Source organism: Neoarius graeffei, chromosome 23, assembly GCF_027579695.1.
Source record: "Neoarius graeffei isolate fNeoGra1 chromosome 23, fNeoGra1.pri, whole genome shotgun sequence".
In the NCBI taxonomy this organism is placed as follows: domain Eukaryota; kingdom Metazoa; phylum Chordata; class Actinopteri; order Siluriformes; family Ariidae; genus Neoarius; species Neoarius graeffei.
The window spans coordinates 36,233,778-36,259,169 of NC_083591.1; the positions used below are offsets into that span (position 1 = coordinate 36,233,778).

General features: G+C 39.6%; 1 protein-coding gene across 1 annotated transcript in view; it reads right to left on the reverse strand.

Moving 5' to 3' along the window:
• Positions 1-420: 420 nt before the first annotated feature.
• The window catches only part of gpc1b (glypican 1b), a 255,873-nt gene continuing 230,901 nt past the window's right edge, over positions 421-25,392 (reverse strand). The window contains exons 4-9 of the mRNA XM_060906106.1: positions 18,516-18,681; positions 18,182-18,312; positions 14,577-14,693; positions 14,290-14,420; positions 13,973-14,148; positions 421-4,753 (exon numbers count right to left, since the gene is read on the reverse strand). Coding sequence (XP_060762089.1) covers positions 4,545-4,753; positions 13,973-14,148; positions 14,290-14,420; positions 14,577-14,693; positions 18,182-18,312; positions 18,516-18,681 — 930 coding nt within the window. The 3' untranslated portion in view covers positions 421-4,544. The remainder of the gene's footprint in view (positions 4,754-13,972; positions 14,149-14,289; positions 14,421-14,576; positions 14,694-18,181; positions 18,313-18,515; positions 18,682-25,392) is intronic.

The following is a 25,392-nucleotide window of genomic DNA, read 5'->3' on the forward strand; positions in this document are numbered from 1 at the left end:
AGATTCTCTGAATCGTTTAATGATATTATGTACCATAAATGATGTGATCCCCAAATTCTTTGCAATTTTACATTGAGGAATGTTATTCTTGAATTGTTGCACTGTTTGTCCACACAGTCTTTCACAGAGCGGTGAACCCCTCCCCACCTTTACTTCTGAGAGACTCCGCTTCTCTGGGACGCTCTTTTTATACCCACTCATGTTACTGACCTGTTGCCAACTAACCAAATTAGGATTTTTTTTTAGCATTACACAACTTTTTCAGTCTTTTGTTGTCCCTGTCCCAACTTGTCTGAAACGTGTTGCTGACATCAAATTCAAAATGAGCATACGGTATATTTTTAAAAAAAATAAATTTCTGTTTCAACATTTGATATGTTGTCTTTGTTCTTTTTTCAATGAAATATCGAGTTTCCAAGATTTGCAACTCATCATATTCTGTTTTTTATTTACATTTTACACAGTGTCCCAAATGTATGGAATTGGGGTTGTACACGAACTCCTGAACAAATTTACAAACAAGAAGGCTCTGTCAACCTCGATTGATCGGTTTCAAATAGTTTAAATGGCTTGAGTTACTGAAACCTTATGCATGGATTACACTGTCAAGTTCAAACAGATTATTTATTTCAAATGCACACACAAATTTAATTATTTCATATTAAGGACTGGAAAAAAGCAATCCAAAACAAACCAACAAATTCAAAAAATAAGTCTAAATTATTCAGTTAGGGCCTATAAAAAGATGAAATGTTAGTGTGTGTCAATTGTTGCAGACACACTGCATTGGCTGAGCTGCATTACGAGAAAATTTAGCGCATTCCACATTTAGGAGATGCATTTTTGCATTTAGTCACCAGTTTGACATTTTCAGTCTTGTGAACTTTGCCTTTCATGGAGTTTTGTGGGTGTCACTAAACACTAACTCCAACTATGCTGTGAATGTGCTTGCTAATTTATGGGTAACTGGCATTTATCAACATACGTATGTCAATACAAAGAAAGTCAGCATTGCCTTTTTTTTCCGATCTGGTGGGAACTGTTAGTTTAGTTTGTCCTATGAAAAAAGATTGACACATAACTTAACTAAAAGATGAGTCCCAGTGGTTTATCAAGGAAGTAACACAATGAGTTTGACACGGACATTTTCAAAATTGTATGATGTATATAATACAGGTATTTTTTTTTCCAGAAACATAAAACAGCAAATTGACACTGTTTGCATCAAATAGTTTTTTTTTTTTTTTTACACTCCATCCATGAACACAATCTCTCTATTGGTGTTTATTGGAAAACAAAAAGAGAAATGGAAACGTAAAACAATAAAGCATATACCAGAACAACTTGTAGATATTTGCATTTTTTTTCTTGTTTAAATTTCATTTCACCAATATCAGCCATATTTAACAATACAAGTGATTATTTAGGGCCCAAGTTGGTGGAACAGGCATTCATAGGCTAGTGATCAGAATTAGTTGAACCCTTCATTATTCTTAATACATGGCATGCAATTATGTAATACTGCTTTTTTGTGTGTGAAAAAGTGTCTACATGTTTCAGTACCCAATATCCATGGCACCGTTCTGCCATGTGTCCCAGTGTGTGCTACTGTCTCCTTCAGTCCTTTTTGATAACAACGTTGATAATACGATGAAGAACTCTACCAGAAGATCGTTCCAATTAAAGATATGTTGTGTGATCATTTTAGTGGTTTACTGGCTGAATGTGTGTAGTATACTGGTTCAAATGTCATGTATCATTGAGGGTTAAGGTAGCACTGAAATATGCTACCTTATAACCAACAAACTAATTATTATTATCATGTTCTCCTTATATATTCAACCCTATTATCCACAATGCTTTTGGATAAGACCCTGCTTTTGCTATCCAATTTTCTTAGGGTTTGTTCCACTTTTTCAACATTTAAGGCCAATTGATCAGCCGCTTTATCACTGATGCTCTGCTACAGATCGTCGATCACAAGTCATGCAGCGGCTGCTGCGTTACTTAAGAGTGAACATGTATGTCACAAAAAGTGCAGTATTTAAAAAAAAAAGCTGTTAGGAAAGGAATGCAGAACTGAAATGAGCTAAAGAGAGTGACAAAGTTGTGCAAATAAATTTACATTTTTTTGTATATGTTTTTTTTTTTCTTTAATCATTTTTCTTTCTGTCATTTTGGAATGTGTTGGCTAGGACAAGAAATGACTAGTGGAGGAGAAAAAAGATGTCCCAGCATGCGATGGTTCTGAGTATTTCATCACTACAGGCTGCATTAACGGCAGTATGCAGTCAAGCCCAATGCATGTTCTGGAGTGATGTCATCACCTTGCGCCATTATTACTCATTCCCAGTACAGGGGTGTTCTGTGACAGGCACTGAAAGATGAGCATTCAGATTTATACTCTCCATCTCACACACACACACACACACACACACACACACACACACACACACACACACACTTTTGTACTCCTATCTTTGTGGGGACACTCACTGACATTATGAATTCCCATCTTCATACTCTAACCTTAACCATCACAACTAAATCCCTAACCTCAACCCTTACCGTAACCTAGATCTAATTTTAACCTGAACCCTAAAACTAAATCTTAACACCCAAACCACCCAATATATCCTCAGTTCCCAAAAATGTCCTAATTCTTTTGGTTAAAACAAAAAAAATGTATTCCGGTCCTCAATATATAACAAGTACACACACACACACACACACACACATTTCCAAGGACCCTCAATTCCACATGTCGATGCAGCCAAAGACTTGCACACACACTTCCAAATATCTATGTCCACAAACACAAGGATACAACCTCAAACTTGAGTTCATAATTAGTCTTCACTAGAATGACCATTTAAACCTGCTTGTGCAGTTATTATTTTTGTTTATATCCGTTTGCGATATTTTCTAACAAATTTGGTTCTCTTGTAGTTGCCTACATCTACTGCAGCACTCTTGGTAAGGATGTTGTACCGATATTGTGCAGCACTGCACAATCCTGCACTCTTAATTTGTCCCACAAGCTTCACATATGACTCCTCACTCACTCTGGCATAAAAGTTCAAACTTCCTGCTTGCGTGAATTTTTTGCCGTTGTTGCTGTTGTGCCCTGTGGCATCCCAGTCCCAGCGCACACCTCTAGTCTTGACCTGATGCCCTGTGAATATTTCTGGCAAAAAAACAAACCAACAAAAATAAAACCAATAGTGCACTCCTGTTCATATCAGTATTTGTGTTTGTTTGGAACAGATGATCAGTTCAAATCCCTAAAACATTTTACTGAACATCTATCAGCAAGACACACACACATACACACACACTTCCGAATATCTACCTGTCCACAAACACTTCACCATCCAAAATGCTCAACCTCCTTCTAAACACATTATTATTATTATTATTATTATTATTATTATTATTTTTGCCATTCGTAGACTTACATGATCATTAGCGTCGTAGTGAGAGCATCACATAAGCACTGTCACAAGCAAGCCAACATTTTCTAAAGAAGAAGTACAAGGAGATTTGGGAGGGGAATCTATCATGTAGTTCATTACTGAAACCTGCACATTGCTGTCTTACTGAAGTACACTTTAGTGCCGTGTTTAAAACACCTTACAAATGCTTTCTGTTTAAAAAAAAATACAAATAATAATTTTTAAAAAAAAAGCTCAGAGATGATGGGAAAATTTGATTTGATCAAGACACTCTCATATAGATTTGCGTACAGCTTCTGTGACCTGATAAATTGCCTCAAAATATTTCTCCAAAATATTGTCTTTATTGATTCTGCTGGTGTGTGAACTTCAAAGCCAAAATATTGCTCTTTGCGTTGCCGAAATGATGCGTGTTAACATTTTTGCGATTTATTTATAACTATGGTACATATAAGCAATGTTTTGTGCAAGCTTGAGCCTTAAAGCTGCAACTGGGGAAATAAAAACAAAAACAATGATTATTAAAAGCATAAAGTGTGTATGGGGGGAAAAAAACGAGCTGGTCGCCGATGAGAAAATGGTCCCAAGATAACCAATTGCAGAACCATTTTTATTACAATGGAAGTCTAAAACTATCCTTACTGTTTTTGATAAACAGGTGATGAAACCTATATGATGATTACAAGGCTTCGTGATTAATAATGGGGATTCGTTAGCAATAAATAAATTATCAAAAATCCTAATTTTTGAATGCGAACAAATATGATATTTTCCGCAGCGCTTATGGCAAAGAACTTCAAATATATAGTGAAATCCATACCTAGAAAATCATTTGCAAGTTCTTAAATGCGCAATATTTCCCTCACACCAGAGTACTTCTAGGAGTGCAGGTATTCAAAAACAGACATAAAGAACAGAAATTAACAAATATTCTGTGTAATGACAAAGAGGACCTTTCATTTCCACATTTTGCTATTGTTTGTAAGTTTCATATGCTTGTTATGATATTACTTTTGGCAACATAACTGCCCCCGCCCCTCCTCAGTCCATCCCCATCCCATACTGAGTCCTGATTGGCTGAAACAACAATTATCGCCTAAGCAGCACTGTGGCCAATGAGAGCAGGCAAAGGGCGGAGCAAGGGAGGATCCGTCTTCCGTCATCTTTCACCTCATTCATCTTCACAGGAGGGTTGGGATAGACTCTCGGTCTGCGTGTGCTGCGAACCATAATTTGCTGGTTGTGGAAACACTGATCATCATTACACATTCCACTTCCAGAGCCACTGATGTCATCACCTGGATTGGGGGAAAAAAAAAGAACAGCAAAATTGCCATCATTTGTAAAATTCCATCAAGAAGTCTGCATCTACTATCAGCAGTTTGTTTTTGTTCTACGGTAACACTCCAACCATGTGCAGGGCAACTGGTTAAGGTCAACCTGTCCCAAGCCCAAGCAGCGTTCTCACCTGCTTAAAGACAACAATTGTGCCAGTACTGAAAAAACAACACAACCCTCAACAACTTCTGCCCCGTTGCCCTCACTACAATCAATGCCAAGTATTTTATCTACCACCCCAACAGGTCAACACCATCACCATGTCAATCCACTCTGCCCTGACCCACCTGAACAACAGCAACTCCTACTTTAGGATTCTATTTATCCATTTCAGCTCAGGCTTTAACACTGTTAACCCTTCCAAGTTGAGCTCCAAGCTTACTGACCTCAATCTTGGCCCTCTGCAACTGCACCCTGGACTTTCCCACTAGCAGACTGCAGTTTTTATCCCCTGCTGGCCGAAAGGCCCGAAGGGGGATTATGTCATGGCGATTTCCGTCCATCCATCTGTCCGTCCCGGGAAAGGTGCTCACCTTCTGAAATCAACTCCTCTAACAATTTTTGGATGAATTTCACGAAACTTGGCAGGATTCTTTGTTATATGTCAGTAGTACAGAGATTGTAATTTCGTTCAATTCGTTCATATTTTCCCAGAGTTACAGCTCTCGATTAACAAAATTATAATTTGACAATTTCATGAGGGTGTACGTTCTTCTGAAATCAAATCCTCTCACAATTTGTGGAGGAATTTCACCAAACTTGGCAAAAGGCGTTGTTTTATGACAATTATATGCATATTGAAATTTCATTTAATTTGGGCAAATTTTACCAGAGTTATGCCCTTGATGATTATTAACAAACTTGTACTTTGGCAATTTCATCAAGGTGTGCTTGCTTTCTGAAATCAACTCCTCTCACAATTTTTGGAGGAATTTCATGAAACTTGACAGGATTCTTTGCTATATGTCGGTAATATGCATATTGCAATTTCGTTCAATTCAGTCGCATTTTACCAGAGTTATGGCAGAGTTGCCAGTGGGGGATATTGTGCTCTCAGAGCACTCTTGTTAAAGGGCATATCACGGGTAAATTCAGGAGCAAGATCAATGTAATTCTCCTATTTTATATTAAACTTTGGTCAAATATCTGTCACATTTTGCATTTTGTGCAATTTTTTTTACCTTGCGCAATACCAGAAAAATTCAGTTGAAATCAAGCCATTTGAGGTGAATTCGTCCGCCTCTGAAAAAACTTGCTATTTGGATTTCCCGGCAAACATTGATTTTCGTGACGTCGCGTGCGGGATGCCTCCCTCTGAATCCTACATCAGCGCTGGTTTGTTTATGAGAAAACGACCTGGTGGTTTTCTGCAAATTTCTTCAACGTTATCACGTAATTATTAAAATGGTTAACAGATGTATCGTAGGAGGGTGTAGCAACACCAATCTTGATGGGATTAGTACTCATTGTTTTCCCAAAGACCGGACAATGAGAGAGAAATGGGAGCGCTTGGTCTACACAGGCTGTGCACTGAAACCGTGCAAGCTCTCTCAGCCTGCTGGCACTTCCGCAGGTAACGTCACAAATATGGCTCCAGACTCCCTTGGGAGTTTTCCAGACGCGTTTTGTTATTTTATTTTTTTTCTGCTGTAGACAGATGGCCTTGTGCAAAATTACCCTTCTGGATGAGTGTGTAAAGGGACATACTTTCATATAAAAAAAAAGAAATTGGTCCAGGATAGGCACTTTAAGGTTTGATAATCACATGTCCTCCACCTTTGTACTGAACACTGATACTGGACTTGTACTGTATAGCACCATTTCCATGAGTTCAATAGCACTAGGCTCATCCTTTCTTACAGCTGAATTATGAAGGACACAGCTCAACATGGGCGAGTCGAAGGCATGCAAAGGCACCACTGGCAGCTGCCATACTGTGCTCAATTATTCACACCAATGGACAATTTAGAGTAGCCAGTTAACCTAAGTGCATATATTTGGACTGCGGGGGAAAACAGAGCACCCAGAGGAAACCCACGCAGACACAGGAAGAACATGCAAACTCCACACAGAAAGGCCCCCGTCAGCCACTGGGCTCAAACCCAGAACCTTCTTGCTGTGAGACGACAATGCGAACCACTACACTACCATGCCACCAAGCACCAGCATCCCACAAGGTTGTGTGCTTGGCCCTCTCCTCTACCCTCTGTTCACCCATGACTACATACCTGTTCATAGTTCAAGCTCTATAATCAAGTTTGCTGAGGACACCACAGTGGTAGGCCTGATCAGCAGTGATGATGAGATAGCCTACAGAGAGGAGATTCAGCAGATGGCAATATGATGTGCTGACAACAACCTGTCCCTCAACTCTCAGAAGACCAAGGAGCTCATTGTGGACTACCAGCAGACCAAGCGTAGCAACACGCACACCCCTATCTACATCAATATCACAGACATTGTCTGTGGAGGTTGAAAGGCATCATCAAGGACATTTGTCACCCCAACTAGAGACTGCTCACTCTTCTTCCACCTGTCAAGCACTTCGGGAGCATTTACTCCCATGCCAGCAGGCAAAGGACAAGCTTTTTCCTCTTGGCATTCAACATACTAAACTCCTCACAACACTGCTAATCCCACATCCTGTTCATTTACACATCATGCTATTTGCACTGCTTTCCTCCATGCCTTATATTCCAGTTGCACGATTTATGAACATGCCATTTTTGACTCATTCTACACCACTCTCCTCTACTTCATGCAGCTTGCCATTTTGCACTTCTGGTTAGAAACTGACTGCATTCCATTGGCTTTGTTCTTATACTCTGTTTAATGACAGTAAAACTTAATCTAATCTCTTCTTCTTCTTTCGCCGGCTCCTGTTAGGGGTCATCACAGCAGACCACGATCCGCATATTTGATTTGGCATTGGTTTTTACAACGGATGCCCTTCCTGACGTAATTCTCTGCAATCTATCTGGGTCAAGGACTGGCACCAAGTATGCACTGCTTTGTGCAACACCAGTGGCTGGGTATTTTTACTTAATCTGCACATCTTTTGAAACTGTGGGATGAAACCAGAGCACAGAGAAGAAATCCATGCAGACATGGTGAAAACATGCAAACTCCACACAGAAAGTCCCCCATCAGCCATGAGGTTCAAACCCAGAACCTGTTTGCTGAGAGGCGACAGTGCTAACAACCGTGCTCATCATCTCATCTCATTATCTCTAGCTGCTTTATCCTGTTCTACAGGGTCACAGGCAAGCTGGAGCCTATCCCAGCTGACTACGGGTGAAAGGCGGGGTACACCCTGGACAAGTCGCCAGGTCATCACAGGGCTGATACATAGACACAGACAACCATTCACACTCACACCTACGGTCAATTTAGAGTCACCAGTTAACCTAACCTGCATGTCTTTGGACTGTGGGGGAAACCGGAGCACCCAGAGGAAACCCACGCGGACACGGGGAGAACATGCAAACTCCACACAGAAAGGCCCTCGCCGGCCATGGGGCTCGAACCCGGACCTTCTTGCTGTGAGGCGACAGCGCTAACCACTACACCACCGTGCCGCCCCAACAACCGTGCTATCAAAGCTTAATCTAATCTAATCTAATCTAATTTCTGGACACCAAAATAGAGGTTGAGACAAAACCAATTCAAATTTGTTGATACAGTGGTGCTTGAAAGTTTGTGAACCCTTTAGAATTTTCTATATTTCTGCATAAATATGACCTAAAACATCATCAGATTTTCACACAAGTCCTAAAAGTAGATTAAGAGAACCCAGTTAAACAAATGAGACAAAAATATTATACTTGGTCATTTATTTACTGAGGAAAATGATCCAATATTACATATCTGTGGGTGGCAAAAGTATGTGAACCTCTAGGATTAGCAGTTAATTTGAAGGTGAAATTAGAGTCAGGTGTTTTCAATCAATGGGATGACAATCAGGTGTGAGTGGGCACCCTGTTTTATTTAAAGAATAGGGATCTATCAAAGTCTGATCTTCACAACACATGTTTGTGGAAGTGTATCATGGCACGAACAAAGGAGATTTCTGAGGACCTCAGAAAAAGCGTTGATGCTCATCAGGCTGGAAAAGGTTACAAAACCATCTCTAAAGAGTCTGGACTCCACCAATCCGCAGTCAGACAGATTGTGTATAAACAGAGGAAATTCAAGACCATTGTTAGCCTCCCCAGGAGTGGTCGACCAACAAAGATCACTCCAAGAGCAAGGTGTGTAATAGCCGGCGAGATCACAAAGGACCCCAGGGTAACTTCTACGCAACTGAAGGCCTCTCTCACATTGGCTAATGTTAATGTTCATGAGTCCACCATCAGGAGAACACTGAACAACAATGGTGTGCATGGCAGGGTTGCAAGGAGAAAGCCACTGCTCTCCAAAAAGAACATTGCTGCTCATCTGCAGTTTGCTAAAGATCATGTAGAAAAGCCAGAAGGCTACTTGAAAAATGTTTTATGGATGGATGAGACCAAAACAGAACGTTTTGGTTTAAATGAGAAGCGTTATGTTTGGAGAAAGGAAAACACTGCATTCCAGCATAAGAACGTTATCCCATCTATGAAACATAGTGGTGGTAGTATCATGGTTTGGGCCTGTTTTGCTGCATCTGGGCCAGGACGGCTTGCCATCATTGATGGAACAATGAATTCTGAATTATACTGGCAAATTCTAAAGGAAAATATCAGGACATCTGTCCATGAACTGAATCTCAAGAGAAGGTGGGTCATGCAGCAAGACAACGACCCTAAGCACACAAGTCGTTCTACCAAGGAATGGTTAAAGAAGAATAAAGTTCATGTTTTGGAATGGCCAAGTCAAAGTCCTGACTTTAATCCAATTGAAATGTTGTGGAAGGACCTGAAGTGCGCAGTTCATGTGAGGAAACCCACCAACATCCCAGAGTTGAAGCTGTTCTGTATGGAGGAATGGGCTCAAATTCCTCCAAGCCGGTGTGCAGGACTGATCAACAGTTACCGAAAACGTTTCGTTGCAGTTATTGCTGCACAAGGGGGTCACACCAGATACTGAAAGCAAAGGTTCACATACTTTTGCCACTCACAGATATGTAATATTGGATCATTTTCCTCAATAAATAAATGACCAAGTACAATATTTTTGTCTCATTTGTTTAACTGGGTTCTCTTTATCTACTTTTAGGACTTGTGTGAAAATCTGATGATGTTTTAGGTCATATTTATGCAGAAATATAGAAAATTCTAAAGGGTTCACATACTTTCAAGCACCACTGTATATGTGTCTCAAATTAGGGTCAGCATTCTTGTCTTTTTATTTTTCCAAAGTGGACATAAATACATGCATTTTTTCATAAAAAATGGGTTTGGCTATCTCATCTCACATCTCTAACCCCTTTTTTTTCTGTGAAAATGGTTGGATTTTGCTCTTAAATTATCAACAGGGTTGAATGGAACAGTGTTGAGTTTAGGCCAACCATCTTATTGGCAGGGAGACAGGACATTCTAGTAATTTACACAATAATAATACAACCCCGATTCCAAAAAAGTTGGGACAAAGTACAAATTGTAAATAAAAACAGAATGCAATAATTTACAAATCTCAAAAAATGATATTGTATTCACAATAGAACATAGACAACACATCAAATGTCGAAAGTGAGACATTTTGAAATGTCATGCCAAATATTGGCTCATTTGAAATTTCATGACAGCAACACATCTCAGAAAAGTTGGGACAGGGGCAATAAGAGCCTGGAAAAGTTAAAGGTACAAAAAAGGAACAGCTGGAGGACCAAATTGCAACTCATTAGGTCAGTTGGCAATAGGTCATTAACATGACTGGGTATAAAAAGAGCATCTTGGAGTGGCAGCAGCTCTCAGAAGTAAAGATAGGATTCAGAGAATCTGGAAGAATCTCTGTGCGTAAGGGTCAAGGCCGGAAAACCATACTGGGTGCCCGTGATCTTCGGGCCCTTAGACGGCACTGCATCACATACAGGCATGCTTCTGTATTGGAAATCACAAAATGGGCTCAGGAATATTTCCAGAGAACATTATCTGTGAACACAATTCACCGTGCCATCCGCCGTTGCCAGCTAAAACTCTATAGTTCAAAGAAGAAGCCGTGTCTAAACATGATCCAGAAGCGCAGACGTCTTCTCTGGGCCAAGGCTCATTTAAAATGGACTGTGGCAAAGTGGAAAACTGTTCTGTGGTCAGACAAATCAAAATTTGAAGTTCTTTATGGAAATCAGGGACACCGTGTCATTCGGACTAAAGAGGAGAAGGACGACCCAAGTAATCAGCGCTCAGTTCAGAAGCCTGCATCTCTGATGGTATGGGATTGCATTAGTGCGTGTGGCATGGGCAGCTTACACATCTGGAAAGACACCATCAATGCTGAAAGGTATATCCAGGTTCTAGAGCAACATATGCTCCCATCCAGATGACGTCTCTTTCAGGGAAGACTTTGCATTTTCCAACATGACAATGCCAAACCACATACTGCATCAATTACAGCATGATGGCTGCGTAGAAGAAGGGTCCGGGTACTGAACTGGCCAGCCTGCAGTCCAGATCTTTCACCCATAGAAAACATTTGGCGCATCATAAAACGGAAGATACGACAAAAAAGACCTAAGACAGTTGAGCAACTAGAATCCTACATTAGACAAGAACGGGTTAACATTCCTATCCCTAAACTTGAGCAACTTGTCTCCTCAGTCCCCAGACGTTTACAGACTGTTGTAAAGAGAAAAGGGGATGTCTCACAGTGGTAAACATGGTCTTGTCCCAACTTTTTTGAGATGTGTTGTTGTCATGAAATTTAAAATCACCTAATTTTTCTCTTTAAATGATACATTTTCTCAGTTTAAACATTTGATATGTCATCTATGTTCTATTCTGAATAAAATATGGAATTTTGAAACTTCCACATAATTGCATTCTGTTTTTATTTACAATTTGTACTTTGTTCCAACTTTTTTGGAATCGGGGTTGTAATAATAATAATAATAATAATAATAATAATAAAATTACTTGTTAGTTGTTGTTGTTGTTGTTGTTATTATTATTATTATTATTATTATTATTATTATTATTAAATTAGTCATTCACTTTCACTTTATAATTTGGGCAACAAAAGAACTTTCAAAGAAAACCATTCAGTGAATATAATTAAAAATAAAATGCTTTTGAGCTTTCCATGGGCTTCCTGTTGAAGAAGTGACTTGTGGAACATTCTAAATGTTTCACAGGAGCAAACATGCATTACTAGTTCTAACATACTCACTATAGCATGGTATATAACAGTATATACACTGTTGAACTACAACATGAAACTGTTTTATACCTTTTTCATTCCCAGTTACACCACTGACCAATTAAAACTGCTGGAAAGTACTTACAGTGTCTTGCAAAAGTATTCATCCCCCTTGGTGTTTGTCCTGTTTTGTCACATTCTAAGCTGGAACTCAAATGGATTTTTTTTTTTGGGCGGGGGGCACCATTTGATTTACACAACATGCCTACAACTTTAAAGGTGCATTTTTTTTTAATTGTGACACAAACAATATTTAAGATGAAAAGAAAAACAGAAATCTGGTGTGTGCATGGGTATTCACCCCTGAAAGTCAATACTTTGTAGAGCCAACTTTTGCTGCAATTACAGCTGTAAGTCTCTTGGGATATGTCTCTATTAGTTGAGCACATCTAGCCACTGGGATTTTTGCCCATTCCTCAAGGTAAAACTGCTCCAGCACCTTCAAGTTAGATGGGTTGCGCTGGTGTAGAGCAATCTTCAATTTATGCCACAGATTCTCAATTGGATTGAGGTCTGGGCTTTGATTAGGCCATTCCAAGACATTTAAATGTTTCCCTTTAAACCACTCCAGTGTAGCTTTAGCAGTATGTTTTGGATCATTGTCCTGCTGGAATGTGAACCTTCATCCCAGTCTCAAACCTCTGGCCGACTCAAACAGGTTTTCCTCCAGAATTGCCCTAAATTTAGTGCCATCCATCTTTCCTTCAGTCCTGACCAGCTTTCCTGTCCCTGCAGATGAAAAATATCCCCACAGCATGATACTGCCACCACAATGCTTCACTGTAGGAATGGTGTTCTTATGGTGATGAGAAGTATTGGGTTTGCGTCACACATGGCGTTTCCCATGACCGGTGTCAAATGTCTCTGGTCAAATGAGACCGTCATGGGAAACGCCATGTGTGATGCAAATCCAATACTTCTTTTTTTTTTTAATAAAATAAAAAAAAGAAGTATTGGGTTTGCGTCACACATGGCGTTTCCCATGATGGTCTCATTTGACCAGAGAATCTTCTTCCATGTATTTGGGGAGTGTATTTGGGGAGTCTACCACATGCTGTTGGGCAAATTCCAAACATGTTTTCTTATTTTTTCTTTTTCTTTAAGCAATGTCTTTTTTCTGGCCATTCTTCCAGAAAGCCCTACTCTGTGGAGTGGACGGCTTAAAGTGATCCTATGGACAGATACTCCCATCTCCGCTGTGGATCTTTGCAGCTCCTTCAGTGTTATCTTTAGTGTCTTTGTTGCATCTTTGATTAATGTCCTCCTTGCCTGGTCTGTGAGTTTTGGTGGGCAGCCTTCTCTTGTCAGGTTTGCAGTGGTGACATATTCTTTCCATTTTGCTATAATGGATTTCATGGTGCTCTCTGGGATATTCAAAGTTTGGGATATTTTTTTAATAACCCAACCCTGATTTATACTTCTCCACAACTTTCTCCACAACCTGTCTGGAGTGCTCCTTGGTTTTCATGTCGCTTGCTTAGTCATGTTGCAGAGTCAGGGTCCTTCCAGAGCAGGTTGATTTATAGACATCATGTGACAGATCATGTGGCACTTTGATTGCACACAGGTGGATCTTATCAACTGATTATGTGACTTATGAAGTGAATTGGTTGGAACAGCTCTTATTTAGGGGTATTGTTTGTGTCACAGTAAAGAAACAATTTGCACCTTTAAAGTGGTAGGCATGTTGTGTAAATCAAATGGTGCTAACCCTCCAAAAGTCCATTTTAATTCCAGTTTGTAATGTGACAAAACAGGACAAACACCAAGGGGGTTGAATACTTTTGCAAGACACTGTAGTCCTCAGTACTCAGGGTTGACCATGTGTGTGCACTCATACTTACTGGCATCCTGGAAGTCCACATCGTTCCCATTGATGGCATTCTTCATTCGGCTTGTCATAATTTTGAGCTGCATGATCTGTTGTCGTATAATTATGTCTGGTTTGGTGATGTCAATCTCCACTTCAGGGTTGTTGATCTGGTTGGCCAGTCCATCTCCCATCACCTCTGGAAGATACCTAACACATACAAGAAAGACACTGTGAGCTTGTGATATTTTGTCCTTTATGTTCTGTTAGCAATGAATGTGCTATTGCTTTTGAGAGCAATACAGGTGAAAATAGGAACCAAATTTCCATGCTCTGTGTGTGACCATGTACCTATCTATGGCCATTCCATTCCAGCACTTGTTCTCATCACTGCTTTTTGCCTCTCGGTCCACACACAGTTTATTGGGCAGCTGAACCCAGTATTGCATCATGCTCCTTATCTTGCGGGATGCATCTGATAACTGAAGAAATCAGAGGGAGCAAGAGAGAGTGAGAGAGGTAGGCTGAATGTCAGATTGTTCAGATGTACTGTGGTGCTTTACATATACTAGTCCCTCAAACTTGCTTCATGCATAAATATGATTATAGATAATGTCATCCTGTGATTAACCACGTACCAGTTTTTCCGCACTTTCTGCTGAAGTGCTGCTGATGTCCTCTGTAAAGATTTTGCCTGTCTTTTTTGGTTCCTCAGGGCTGGGGTTCTCTGGAGGTGTACCACATGCCTGAAAGACCTAACATACAAAGCACACAAAGCAGGAAGTCTTTCAGTCTTTCAGATACGTGCAGATCTCACAATAATATCTATTATACATACAGGACACTTTTTTGATGGAATAAAAACATGTATTCTATTCCCTACTAGCAGGTTTCATTCATTTAGTTTGACAACATGCAATATTGTTAGCATATCACTTATCCTACATGTATTATGTCACTCTACCCAGTGGAGAATGAGCGTTTAATATGGTTTACAATACTGCATGGTTGTCAAGACAACATGACGTCACACATTGGAGCTGATGTGAATGTTCAATGAGAACATTTTCTGCTGCACAGAAAAGCAATCGCTAACACTACTGATGAATGCTAAACCGGCTGGATGCATTTCTTCGTTCGCTGGGAAAGAGAAAGACGTGTTGAATACCTGAAAGGCTACCAAAACTTCATTAGATATTCTTCATGCATATTTATACGAGAAAAACATACCAATGGACATAAAAAAACTGGAAAAAAGAGAGTGTGTAGGTCAGCAGCGAACCGTTACTATTAGAGCTGGGACTTGAGCTCGGCCAAAACTTAGCCAGACACCAAAAAAGCAACAGGTCAAAGGATTTTGCAAGGGATTAGCGGCAGGGTGTCAGGTCGCCCCTTTGTGTGTAGTTGTCAATGTTGATTTTAAAAGTAATGAAGTAAATTACATAGGGAAATGAATACTTAAGTCTGAGTGAAAAATAGTGTGGCAAGCATGCGTGAGTCTGGAGACAGAAATCTTTTCTCTAAGTTTTCTCTAAGTTTCTCAGTCATTAACCTGTGCTACTTGCTCTCATTAGCACTGGCTTGACCGATTTATTAGCATTCGTTAACACTACTGATGAGCGCTATCCCGGCAGGAAGGGTGACTTCACTGCTGTGCTGATGGCGCCGACTCGTGGTTAAGCTAGCGTTGGCCTTTGAGAATGCTGATATGTTTGGGCCTTCTCTGAAGGCCTAGAGGGCCCTGACAGTTCCCCTCTGTTTACAAGAGAAAAACATACCAACGGACATCGAAAAACTGGAAAAGAGAGTGTGTATGTATAATAATAATAATATTGGCTTTTTTTTGGTATATCGGATATATTCCATTTAGCGAGCATGATATTGAACTCGTCTTCAACTTGTTCAATATCATGTTCGCTGAAAGGAATATATCTGATATACAACTCAATGCCAGCTAATATTATTTAAATGTTCTACTGATGGAATATTAATCAATTCCTACGAATAAAACTACTGTATTGAACATTTTAACAGAAATGGTGTGATGATGGTTATGGTTGAAAAATTAGGGGAAAAGAAAACAGAAATAATATAGGATTATTAAATACTACAGCTGCGGCTACAATTATTGACACCTTAACGATCTTTTGGCCATTGCAAAAGTAGAAAAGACTTTCAATACGTAAATTGTGCATGAATTGTGCACTCATATTTCCACTGGAAAAAAAAGGAGTTCATTCCCGATTACTTAGCGTATCAGATCACGTGACACTGTTCCACAAGTATTGACACCTTTGTCCACAATTATCGACACCGTTCCATAATTATCGACATCCAGATGATTATTTATAAAAAAAAAAAAGTAATCGGTATGTGGTATTAAATTAACAAAACATAGTTTTTATTTAAAATTTGTTTGACATAGACTTATATTTAGTACAAAATATATTTTATATTAAACATATCAGTGTTGGTTCTTACATAAGTGAGGAAGTAATTCTAAGGTTTGTAAACAAATGAACTGCTAATGTTTAATCTGTGTCGGAAAATCTTTTTTGTTCCACTTTCTACTCACTTTCTAAGTATTTTCGTAGATCACACACATCACATCACATTATCTCTAGCCGCTTTATCCTTCTACAGGGTCGCAGGCAAGCTGGAGCCTATCCCAGCTGACTACGGGCGAAAGGCGGGGTACACCCTGGACAAGTCGCCAGGTCATCACAGGGCTGACACATAGACACAGACAACCATTCACACTCACATTCACACCTACGGTCAATTTAGAGTCACCAGTTAACCTAACCTGCATGTCTTTGGACTGTGGGGGGAAACCGGAGCACCCGGAGGAAACCCACGCGGACACGGGGAGAACATGCAAACTCCACACAGAAAGGCCCTCGCCGGCCCCGGGGCTCGAACCCAGGACCTTCTTGCTGTGAGGCGACAGCGCTAACCACTACACCACCGTGCCGCCCACTTTTCGTAGATCACATTTTGTTAATCATTCCTTGTTGTTTGTATTAATGTCTAGTTTTGTAGTTTACCAATAAATGTCAACAGGCAACTGACATTGTAACTGCATGAAAATCCAAGTCAAAGGTCGCATGTCATTCCCCGAACCAAAATATAAAATGTCTACTGATATTGTAATATGTGATAGAATTTTACAACAAACTGCAAAAAAATATTTTCTGAATGGAATAGAGAAATCTGAATATTCCAAGCATGTAATTTTTTATATGCTAGGAATTTAATTATGGTCTAATTCTATTTATTGTAATAGGATTCCCAATACTCTATAAACATTCCATTCTGTTATGAATCAGGAAAAAAAAAAAAAAAAATATATATATATATATATATATATATATATATATATATATATATAAATCACAGCACTTTTTTTTTGTAAAGTACTTCATCTACTTCAACAATGTTACACAAAGATCGATGCGTAACAGTTGTAAATGTCACTCAATTCCACAGCGTGCCGATAATGGTGGACACCGGTGAAAGTGATCACTATTATTGACACCTCATGTGCCTTCTCAAACGCGCGTTTAGATACAAAATGGCGACTGTCAAATGAAAGAGTCAGAAACAAAGTAGGTTTCGACAAGGTGATCATGAAATATCAGTGAATTTGAGAAGTAAAAACACGTCCATGATCTTTCCACCATGCTTACCTGCGATGAAAACGTCCAGGTTTTCCTCAAATTGCTGATTGTGCTAAAAAAATTCCATCTCAGGTAACGAGCTGTCATCAGACAACAAGATCAAAGGGCAAAAGGGGTCTTCTGATTGATTAATTAACCAATAATAACTGTTGTAACTGAAACTCATCTTTGTAAAAGTGTTTTTTATTGGTAAATCTGAAAAGGTGCCGATAATTATGGACTGTCGATAACTGTAGCCACCGCTCTAGTCATATTAATAGTAAAATAGTAATATTAACCATCAACAAAAATAATTTTAGACTATATTCCCTGGTACTATAATTATTAATGAGTCTTGTTCGTCCTTCAATACATTTTTTTAATGTTGTGATTTTTTAAAATTCATTTATTTGTTTGTTTGTTTCGTTTATTTATTTCTAACTGAAGATTATCCAGCCTAATTCTACACATTTTGGACTTAAAGTGAGAAGGTCAGTGGAAACTAGTTCACTTCAATTCAAAACAATGTTCCTACTTTGTAAATTCTTTTGTATTTGTTTTGTGTCACTCAGTAGGACTCAGACCTTGCTGTTGAAAGTGTACAGGTTGTCCTGCATGTACATGATGGCATCAGCAATGCGCTTAGGGAGAGACAAAATGATTGTGTCCACACTGTTGGGTCTGCTCAGCCGATCAGCCACCAGTAGCATAGAATCTACACACACACACACACACACACACACACACACACACACACACGCACACACAGAACCAACACATTCTGAAAAAAACAGCTGCTAAACCACAAATTTTCATGTATAACCTTAACTATTCATCTGAGTTTATATTTGAGTTTGTTTCTTTAACTTGAGGACAAATTTGCATTCAAATCTACTCGGCTACTCAGGCCCCACCCACCTGCAAGGTTCTTCCACTCAGTGTCCAGGTCTGCCTGATTGGCGAGACAGCCCTTCATCACGTTTCTGCAGTACGGGGTGCACGGTTTAGCCCAGGCCATTTCTCTACAGTGAGGACAGTATGTCTGCTTCATCAGAGCACGTACACACTCCACACTCAGAGGAACCTTAGGGAGAGCATGTGAAAGAGAGAGAGAGAGAGAGAGAGAGAGAAAGAGAGAAAGAGAGAGAAGCATCTTGATTCATTTGCCCACAGTAAATTAACCCCTTCAATGCCCTTGGACGAGTCATGTACATCATGAAATCTTTTACCGCTGTGCCTTATGACATACGCTACTCGTCATAAACACCTCCTTTTATGTACCTTACATGGCACATTACTTTTACTTCACAGTGGCACATATGAATTACAGTCAATGCCTAAAACATTCTCCCGTCATAAGGCACAGCGGTAAAAGATTTCATGACATACATGACTCGTCCAAGGGCATTGAAGGGGTTAAGCATTTCTGAATTAACACAATTATTGTATGTGGAGCAGTCACAACGTAATGCTCCAGTTGGTTAATTTAGTGAGGCATAAGCCAGTTTTTTGTATGCCTTTGCTAACATCGATGGTGCATTGCAACAGTGGATGTGATTTCAATTCCACCTTCATATTTTATATTCGAAACTTGACTATAAATAGCAAACTTCTCCAAATAACAGGTAACAAATAAGAAAGCAAATACTGTACATTGCAGCTAATATGCACACACAACTTGTTTAGAAAAGATGATTATTAAACAGAGGTGGATGAGAATATTCAATGAGAACATTTTCTGCTGCACAGAAAAACAATCGATAACCATTACTGATAAATGTTAAACCAGCTGGAAGCATTTCTTTGTTCGCTGGGAAAGAGAAAGACGAGTTGAATACCTGAAAGGCTACCAAAAGTTCATTAAATATTTTTCACACATATTTCCAAGAGAAAAACGTACCAACGGACATAAAAAAAAAAAAAAACGGAAAAGAGAGTGTGTAGGTCAGCAGCAAACTGTAACTACAACCCTGATTCCCAAAAAGTTGGGACAAAGTAAAAATTGTAAATAAAAATGGAATGCAATGATGTGGAAGTTTCAAAATTCCATATTTTATTCAGAATAGAACATAGATGACATATCAAATGTTTAAACTGAGAAAATGTATCATTTAAAGAGAAAAATTATGTGATTTTAAATTTCATGACAACAACACATCTCAAAAAAGTTGGGACAAGGCCATGTTTACCACTGTGAGACATCCCCTTTTCTCTTTACAACAGTCTGTAAACGTCTGGGGACTGAGGAGACAAGTTGCTCAAGTTTAGGGATAGGAATGTTAACCCATTCTTGTCTAATGTAGGATTCTAGTTGCTCAACTGTCTTAGGTCTTTTTTGTCGTATCTTCCGTTTTATGATGCGCCAAATGTTTTCTATGGGTGAAAGATCTGGACTGCAGGCTGGCCAGTTCAGTACCCGGACCCTTCTTCTACGCAGCCATGATGCTGTAATTGATGCAGTATGTGGTTTGGCATTGTCATGTTGGAAAATGCAAGGTCTTCCCTGAAAGAGACGTCGTCTGGATGGGAGCATATGTTGCTCTAGAACCTGGATATAACTTTCAGCATTGATGGTGTCTTTCCAGATTGCCAATTGACCTAATGAGTTGCAATTTGGTCCTCCAGCTGTTCCTTTTTTGTACCTTTAACTTTTCCAGCCTCTTATTGCCCCGTCCCAACTTTTTTGAGATGTGTTGCTGTCATGAAATTTCAAATGAGCCGATATTTGGCATGAAATTTCAAAATGTCTGATTTTTGACATTTGATATGTTCTCTATGTTCTATTATGAATACAATATCAGTTTTTGAGATTTGTAAATTATTGCATTCCATTTTTATTTACAAGTTGTACTTTGTCCCAACTTTTTTGGAATCGGGGTTGTATTACAGCTGGAACTTGAGCTCAGCCAAAACTTAGCCAGACACCAAAAAAGCAACAGGGCAAAGGATTTTGCAAGGGATTAGTGGCAGGTCGCCCAGTTGTGTATAGTTGTCAATGTTGATTTTAAAAGTAACAAAGTAAATTACACAGAGAAATGCATACTCAAGTCTGAGTGAAAAATACTGGGGCGAGTGTGTGTAACTGACTATAACCAGTCAGTTACTCAAGTAATAACAAAAGGTCTCTGTGTGGCTAATAGATGATGTAGAGGAGGCAAAGAGTTGATCTGTCAGCAGTTATTCTGGAAAACAATGAATCTATCAACACACGGAGACAGGGGAGAGAATTCTGGCATCTCGACAAAATAATACACCAGTTAACATCAAGCCAAATGGCTACTCAGATAAACCCTTGACTTTTCACATGGAATTTTACGACACTAATCTACAGTATATATTTGATCTGATACAAAAAGGGGATGTGTGTCAAAACATTCTTATATCAAAAAATAAACATTATATATTGGAAAAAAATTTATATATATATATATATATATATATATACACACACACACTGTCTTAATAAATAATGTCCATGCAGGATTCACGAAGCCAGCTTACTCGTTTCTAGACATCCCAAACATGGTGATGTCCACAGGTGTGTTACACTAATTCACGCCCCATCAGAAACAATAGTGGAACCATTAACGGAATCCAACAAATTAACATATTTTACAACTGACGGATTTGAGGACTCATCTCATCTCATTATCTCTAGCCGCTTTATCCTGTTCTACAGGGTCGCAGGCAAGCTGGAGCCTATCCCAGCTGACTACGGGCGAAAGGCGGGGTACACCCTGGACAAGTCGCCAGGTCATCACAGGGCTGACACATAGACACAGACAACCATTCACACTCACATTCACACCTACGGTCAATTTAGAGTCACCAGTTAACCTAACCTGCATGTCTTTGGACTGTGGGGGAAACCGGAGCACCCGGAGGAAACCCACGCGGACATGGGGAGAACATGCAAACTCCGCACAGAAAGGCCCTCGCTTGCCACGGGGCTCGAACTCGGACCTTCTTGCTGTGAGGCGACAGCGCTAACCACTACACCACCGTACCGCCCCGACGGATTTGAGGAAATTCACAAAAAAAAAAAAAAACCTTCATTCATATGAAATTATGACATTGCTACATGTGCATGGAAGAAGAATCTGGAGACAGAAATCTTAGTTTCTCGGTTGTTAGCGTATGTTACTTGCTCTCGATAGTACTGGCTTGACTGCTTTAGCATTCGTTAACACGACTGATGAACGTTACACTGGCTGGAAGGTGAGGTCACTGCTGCACTGACTGCGCCAACTCACAGTTAAGCTCGTGTTGACCTTTGAGAAGGCCGAGAGTGATAAATTTTTGGTCCCTTTCACTATAAATCAAAATCTGGGGTGGGTTTCCCATCATAGCACAAAGATCATTGTTAAATGGTAGCATGAGCATCAAAATTAACACTCTCTCATAGAAGAAGAAGAAGCCTTTATTTGTCACTTGCACACTCAAGCACACCTCTACATTGAACCCATCTGAAGCAGTGGACACTCAAGTGAGCAACACACACACTCAGAGCAGTGGGCAGCCATGCTACAGCGCCCGGGGAGCAGTTGGGGGTTAGGTGCCTTGCTCAAGGGGACTTCAGCCCAAGGCTGCCTCATGTTAACCTAACCACATGTCTTTGGACTGTGGGGGAAACCGGAGCACCCGGAGAAAACCCATGCAGTCATGGGGAGAACATGCAAACTCCACACAGAAAGGCCCCCATCAGCCACTGGGCTTGAACCCAGAACCTTCTTGCTGTGAGGCGATAGTGTTAACCACTACACCACCGTGCTGCCCAGTTAACCATGCTCTTAACACTAAGAGCATAGTTAAGATGTTCTTTGTGTTAAGAGGCTTTTGGGAAACCCACCCCTGATTGGTTAATTCATCTGTCACTTCCTGCATAAACATACTGTACACTGCCATGACCTTCTGTCCTGGCAATGAAGTCCGAACCAATGAGTGAGCCAGCTCGAAACTCTTCTCAGCTTAGACAGAACAAACAAAAAAATCTCATTGGATAACTATTTTAATGTTTTCAGGACAGTAATCCATTCATTTCTGAAGCAAATTTGATCGAAAATGAGGCTGAATTAGAATTAGAAGAGAATAATAATGAAATAATGAAAGAAATTAAATATAATATTTGAAATACTGATATGGTTGGGCCTTCTCTGAATGTCTAGAAGGCCCTGATGGTTCCCCTCTGGCTATTACTGTATAAACAATAATGTATTTGAAGAAGCACATGAATATATTTTACAGCCAGAACTACTATCCAAGCCATGCTGTTATACTAAAATAATCACCTTCAATCATCATCAAGACTTCAGCTAAGCTGTGGTATAACCCCTTTTAAACCACTGCAGTACAAGAGCATTCTTAATAATCTCTTCTCGCTCTCCGTTGAGCTGTATGTGCACTTTTGCTGCCTGATGTAATGCCAGTGGCAGATCCTGACATACTTTTACCGCTAAGGCTCCTCTTGCGCTCCGGACTTGCCTGATTTATCCCGATGATCTAGTTCTGTTTGGAGCTTCTGCACTCGTTCTGTTTTGTAACAACGTCAGTTGTTATATGCACTATACAAATACATTTAAATTGAATGACTAGATTTGTCAAAGGTATTTGCATCACAGAGACACAGAAATAGTATAATAGAAACTCCTACAGGCTCACATATGAGTGAACGAGACAAAAGAACACAGGGTTTGCTGTATATTCTACCAGGCAGTCAGTCAAAAGTGAAATTTAATTGTATATAATTATACAAACAGCACTGTGCTGCACCACCAACGCACAATCAGATTTAAAAGGGAGCAAAAAAAGAGTTGATTTGATTGGACAACACCCAACTAATGATGTACTCACTCTTACCCAACCCATGTTTAAAAGTCCAAAATTACAAGTGTGTGTTATGATCACAGTTATAGTAGCAATTTTACTCTGTTACCCAGTGAACGAACTTCCTCATGCTGAAGTAAAGCCCATAGTGTTTACAGGAAATTGGGAGACAAATACACACTGTGAATCATAATTTCACACACGCTAATTCAATACTGTAAGAGGATATTCAGCAGCGCCCTTTTAACTTTGTCGTCTCGTATAAAATGTATTAATTATTTAAAACTGAATGCAAAGTAGCTTTACATGTGTTACGGTGTCTTGCAAAAGTATTCATCCCCCTTGGTGTTTGTCCTGTTTTGTCACATTACAAGCTGGAATTAAAATGGATTTTTGGAGGGTTAGCATCATTTAACTTACACAACATGCCTACAACTTTAAAGGTGCAATTTTTTGTTTTATTGTGACACAAACAATAATTAAGATGAAAAAAAAAAACATAAATCTGGAGTGTGCATAGGTACTCACACACACCCACAGTCAACACTTTGTAGAGCCAACGTTTTGCTGCAAGTCTCTTAGGGTATGTCTCTATTAGCTTAGCACATCTAGCCACTGGAATTTTTGCCCATTCCTCAAGGCAAAACTGCTCCAACTCTGTCAAGTTAGATGGGTTGCGTTGGTGTACAGCAATCTTCAAGTTATGCTACAGAGTCTTAGTTGGATTGAGGTCTGGGCTTTGATTAGGCCATTCTAAGACATTTAAATGTTTCCCTTTAAACTACTACAGTGTAACTTGTAGCAGTATGTTTAGGGTCATTGTCCTGCTGGAACGTGAACCTTCGTCCCAGTCTCAAACCTCTGACTGACTCAAACAGGTTTTCCTCCAGAATTGCCCTGTATTTAGTGCCATCCATCTTTCCTTCAGTCCTGACCAGTTTTCATGTCCCTGCAGATGAAAAATATCCCCACAGCATGATGCTGCCACCACCATGCTTCACTGTAGGAATGGTGTTCTCAGGGTGATGGGTTTGTACCACACATGATGTTTCCCATGATGGCCAAAAAGATCAATTTTAGTCTCATTTGACCAGAGAATCTTCTTCCATGTGTTTGGGGAGTCACATGCCACATGCTGTTGGGCAACTCCAAACGTGTTTTCTTAAGCAATTAGTTTTTTCTGGCCATTCTTCCATAAAGCCCTGCTCTGTGGAGTGTATGGCTTAAAGTGGTCCCATGGACAGATACTCTCATCTCCAATGTGGATCTTTGCAGCTCCTTCAGTGTTATCTTTGGTGTCTTTGTTGCATCTCTGATTAATGCCCTCCTTACCTGATCTGTGAGTTTTGGTGGGCAGCCTTCTCTTGTCAGGTTTGTAGTGGTGCCATGTTCTTTCCATTTTGCTATAATGGATTTAATGGTACTCTTTTACTTTACTTTACTTTGTTTATTTGACAGGGACAATGCACAACATACAATTGAGCCAGATTATAGCCACAAGGCTAATTTTCATCTGTAGTCCCTGGACAGGAATTGATGTAAAAAAAAAAAAATATATGACAACAAAACATGTTATAGGTGGGACTATGTGCAGATATAGGCCTACTGTATATTGCAGTGACAAGTACATAGTTAAAATAAACTAAAGGAAACAAAAAACATAATATATGATAAAATAAACACAAAAACACAAGATCAATGACTAAAAATGTCCACAATGCTGCCCTGGTTTTAGCCATTTCTTAAGACCTAATTTAAAAGTACTGAGTGTAGTGCTTTGCCTGATACTAACAGGAATACTATTCCATAGCCCTGATGTTTTTACTGAGAAAGCACTTTGGCCAAAAGTAGAATGTCTAAACACACTTATGCAGTCCCCTCTAGATGATGCTCTTGTAGTCCTTGTATTATTTGTGGGTCTGCACAGACTCACAAATTGCTTAAGGGGAGGTGGAGCAAGATCATTTATAAT